Source organism: Sus scrofa, chromosome 1, assembly GCF_000003025.6.
Source record: "Sus scrofa isolate TJ Tabasco breed Duroc chromosome 1, Sscrofa11.1, whole genome shotgun sequence".
NCBI lineage: Eukaryota > Metazoa > Chordata > Mammalia > Artiodactyla > Suidae > Sus > Sus scrofa.
The window spans coordinates 21,229,024-21,233,806 of record NC_010443.5 but is presented as its reverse complement, the minus strand read 5'-3'; the positions used below and the strand labels follow the sequence as shown (position 1 = coordinate 21,233,806).

The following is a 4,783-nucleotide window of genomic DNA, read 5'->3' as shown; positions in this document are numbered from 1 at the left end:
CTGCAGCTCCCATTTGAACCCTAGCCTGGGAGCTTTCATACACATATGTCAGTTTCAGCCCTAAAAAGACAAAAAAAAAAAAAAAAAGAATTCAGCTGTCTTATATTAAGCCAGACATTGAAGTCATCTGCAAAACTGCTTTTTTTTTTTTTTTTTTTTTTCCAGGTCTGCACATATAGCATACGGAAGTTCCCCAGGTAGGGGTCAAGTCCAAGTTGCAACTGCTGGCCTATGCCAGTCGCAGCAACGCAGACTCCAATCATGGCTGCAACTTACACCACAGCTCACAGCAATGCCAGAACTCTAATCTACTGAGAGAGGCCAGGGATTGAACCAGAGTCCTCATGGATACTAGTCAGGTTCGTTACCAAGGCCAACACTGGGAACGCCTGTTTTGTTTTGTTTTTTTTAAGGCACCATTCTTCTCACTAAATTGTTTTGGAAAGTAGTTATTTTTCACAAAAATGTTGTTAACACGTAATAGTTTTACTATTGCTATTTTAAAATGAATTACTAGGTATTTTAAATTTTCTGTTTTAATTTCTAGCTTGGTGACTATCAACAGCTATTACTCTCAAAAACAAAAGCTCTGTGGGGGTCTTGAAGAATTTCTAAGAATGTAATTATGTCCAAAGGTCAAAACATTTGAGACCCACTGATCTAAAATATGTCAGACTGTATCACTTAATAATCTTCCAATGGCTCCCCACCTCTTTAGGGTAAAAGCCACAAGTCCTTACACTGGCCAATCAGGCTCTACTTTTATCTGTTTCCCTCCATAATCTATCCCTCTACTCTTTCCCTCACTCACTCCCTTCAATCATACTTGTTTGTTTGCTGTTTTTCCAGTAAGCCTGCCACAATCCCTGTAGTAGGAACATTGCACTGGCAGTTCCCTCTACCTGGGAAACGATTTCCCCAGTTTTCCGCATGGTATTTCCCTCATTTCCTTAAAGTCTCTGCTTAAATGTTACCTTCTCAATAGTTTAACATGAACATCTTATTTATGGATTTTTTTTTTTTTAGGGCCACACCGGTGGCATATGGAGGTTCTCAGGCTAGGGACTGTATCAGAGCTGTAGCTGTTGGCCTGTGCCACAGCAACACAGGATCCCTGCCATATCTGCCACCTACACTGCAGCTCACAGCAAAGCCGGATCATTAACCCACTCAGTGAGGTCAGGGACCAAACCTGCATCCTCATGGATCCTAGTCAGATTGTTTCCGCTGAGCCAGGATGGGAACTCCTGAGCATTCTACTTAAAACTGCAACCCTACTGCTACTCTCATTCTCCACAGCACCCTCCAACATGTGCTTGCTTATGTCTGCAAATTTTGTGGTCTTCTGCTCCCCCAACCAGTGTAATATAGGTCCTTAAAGCCTGCCACATAAAATTCAACACGTATTTGCTGAATGAATTTAAGAACTAATTTGACAGTTTGTCAATACTCAAGATATGTCCACGTATTTCCAAAAGAAAGAGGTGTAATCTACAGAGAGAAGGCAAAGCGAGTCAAGATTTTTTTTTTTTGTATGAAAGAAAAAGGACACAGTGATCACAAACCTCAATAGTGAATGTGTTAAGGGCCTGAGAAAAGTTCCTGGGAGAAGTCAGGGTTGGAGAATATTATAAAGAGCGTATTTAAGTGTCTGGCAACGAACTTTGGCCCTGTGCTACTGTTGAACCCCTCCCCAACCCTTCCCTTCTTTATACCCCCCGCCACCCGGCAAACCACAGTCCCAGAGCCCTCCTTGGCCCCTCCACCAGAACACAAGTAGTCCACACCAAGAGACCGAAACATTTCTAAACTTTATAGAAAAAGCAACGAAGACAGTCAACTAGCCAAAAACGAGCCTCTTAATCCCATCTCACTCCAGCCATATCTCCTCTAACGTCTGCAGACTTTAGGATCTCTCCACTGTTCAGTTTCTCAGGGGTTATGACGGGTCTCCCAACACTTTGTTCCACAGGAAGGCAGGTCGGACGGAACGCCCCGGGTAAGGACCTCTGTACAAAGAAAGCACGAAAAGCAGAGCTATGAAGAATCCGTCCACTTGGGAGAGGAACCCGCGGGAATGACGACAAACCGGAGGAACGCAGAGAGGTGCTCACGTACAGCGGTGAGACGGTGAGGTCTCAGTTCTCCTCCGGTTTGTCGGCGGGCGGGCCGCAAGGCTGCAGCATCTTCTCCATCAAGTTGAAGCGGACTCGCGCTTTGCTCTCATTCTCGGCAATGGCGAAGTAGTTGAGAAGGTCGAAGTGGCCCATGTAGGAGCAATAGGAGTCGCGGTGCTGGTTCACCAGCCACTCCCATTTGGTGGTGTCGGCGTGGCCGGTGCCGATGTATTTGGACTGCAGATGCTCTAACTGGCTGTGGATGGTGTAGCGGTCTGTCATCTCGTTGCTTTTTCCTTTGCTCGCAGGTCAGAAGCCGCAGACGAGAAGAAGCCGCTCTAAGGTTTCAAGCCGGAGAGGAGCCACCCGCCGGAACCTCTGTACACGCGCGGCCGCAGGTGGATGGCGTCACAGCGACAAAGCAGCGCGACTCGCGGTCCCCGGCCTCCCAGGCGGAAGTGTATTCTGTCACGGAATTGGAGTTGCCTCGGCAACGCTACCAGTGGGCCTTCCCTATAGAGAGCCCCGCCTCCTTCGCAGAGCGTTGCATGCTGGTCCATCTAGCGGCCCTTTTCTAACAGGAGCTTTGCATGCTGGGACTTGTGGTTTCCGAGGGTTGGTTCGCAGAGACTTCTTGGGACCTCTGTGTGTGGGTTTGAGAGACTGAATGGACTGCGGTGTTTGGGAGGCAGGAAGCATCCTCGGGCGGATGGGGGGCCGAGAGGAAGTGGGAAACAAGTAGTACAAGGCTGTAAGCAACTGGGGAAAGGAGCTCTTTGTGCAATTCCGCTTTCGGAGCTACAGAGGGTACAGTAGCCGTTTCACAACCAGGGGTGGATCACCCTGAAGTCAGGAAACTCAAGGTCTGACCCCAGCCATGTCTCTTACAAGTTGTGTGGAAACTTCTTTCATCGCTTGCGGGGCCGCCGTTTCCCGCCTAGTGACCTAAGTACAGCACCAGTTCCGACACATTCAGGCCCCCACAACAGGCTCCTCCTTTTGAGCTTCTAATTTTGACATCCTCCCAACAAGTTTCACCCCACCTACAGGCCCTCAGCCTCTACTTCTCAAACGTTCCCGTGCTGCTCTCTCCAGTTCTCTGTACGAGCTGTTCCATCTGCGTGGAATGCTTTTGTTCCCCTGGCAAACACTTCTCCCTTTTAAGTCAGCTCGAAAGTATCTCCCTGAAATTGACTTTGGCTACTCCAGACAGATGTAAATTCTTTTCATCCTGTACATCTCTTTGTTATTATCACTTTATATCCAGTTTTTGGTTTAAGAACTTCCCCACACGAATACAAACTACTTGAGAAAAACTACTTTTTTGATGATGTCTTTTTTTTTTTTTGAGGGTGAGACATCTATCTACTTGATCTATTTGTAGCATGAAATCCACAAAGAAAACCCCAAAATGCGAAGTTCAATAAATTCAAATAGTAATATTTTTAAAAATATTAATGAAAAAGAGATGATGTCTTGTATCATATGCTTCTGTTATGCTAGCCACAGAGCCTCGCAGAGATTGTTTCTCAAAAAACATCTGATGAATGGATTAAAAAAACCTGTATGACGGCCAAATAAATTCTTTACTGGGAGAAAGATAACTTTAAAGTATCTTTATTCTGGTATAAAGTTACGGTTAGATAGGACTAGTAAGTTTAGAGCTCTATAGTTAACTATAGTTAATACTGTATCAATACTAAAAATTGTGAGGAGGTGAATATGTTAATTAGTTTGTGGTACCATTTTATTGTGTATATGTATATCAAATCATGTTGCACCTCTTAAATATATATAATTTTTATTAAAAAATTTTAGTGGTAAAACAGTTCCCTCTGGGATCAAATGCCTGTACCAAAAATTGGAAAAAAAAAAAAAAACTTCCCCCTTAAGTGTGAACTTGGTTATAACAAATATTTCATTTCTGAAACATAGAGGTTATTATAAGGCATACCTGTGGATTTACCATCCAGATATATCATACCTTGCCATTTTGCCATTTTCATTTCCAAGTTTGTTATTTTATTTTGGTTTTCATTTTTGAAAGAAATAAAGCTATACAAATAAACTCGAAGAATTCTCTGTATCCGGCTCCCTAATTCATTCATTTCAGGATCCTCTCTTGAATTTAGAAACATTCTGAGTCTGGTTTTTTGACTGCTGAAAATTAGTATATCCATAAACAATAGACGTTTTTACTATGTAGGTTTTAAAGCCTCATTGACACTCTTTATGCATTGTTATAAAAGTTTTTTCCCTTGTCAATATCCATGTTGATTATGTAGCTTTAGCTCATTTTTACTATTGTGTATTTAGTATGCTACTAAATTAATATACCAAAATATGTCAGTGTAATAACAGACATTTAACTTCACATTTTTGTCATAAGAGACAAGACTGCAGTGAATACTCTTGTACATACATTCTTCACATAAAGGAATTTCTTTAGGGCATGTATATAGGAATAAAGTAGTTGAGAAAGGGATGAGCATCTGCAAGCTTTGCTCGATATTGCCAAATTATTCTCCAAAGCAGCTGCACCAGCAGAATGTGAATTTCTTTTGATCTACATCCTTCTCAAAACCTGGTGTCCTCAGACATTAAAAAAAAAATTTCAAATTCGGTGGGTGACTGAAATTTCATTGTCCCTTTAATTTGCATATCCT

The 4,783-nt window shown here is 42.8% G+C and overlaps 1 protein-coding gene across 1 annotated transcript; it reads right to left on the bottom strand.

The window, feature by feature from the left end:
* On the bottom strand, positions 1,793–2,543 carry SF3B5 (splicing factor 3b subunit 5). Its single transcript, XM_003121152.4, has 2 exons — positions 2,119–2,543; positions 1,793–2,009 (listed from the first exon to the last, which is right to left on the bottom strand). The coding sequence occupies exon 1, from the start codon at positions 2,397–2,399 to the stop codon at positions 2,139–2,141; it is 261 nt and encodes an 86-aa protein (XP_003121200.1). The 5' UTR covers positions 2,400–2,543; the 3' UTR covers positions 1,793–2,009; positions 2,119–2,138.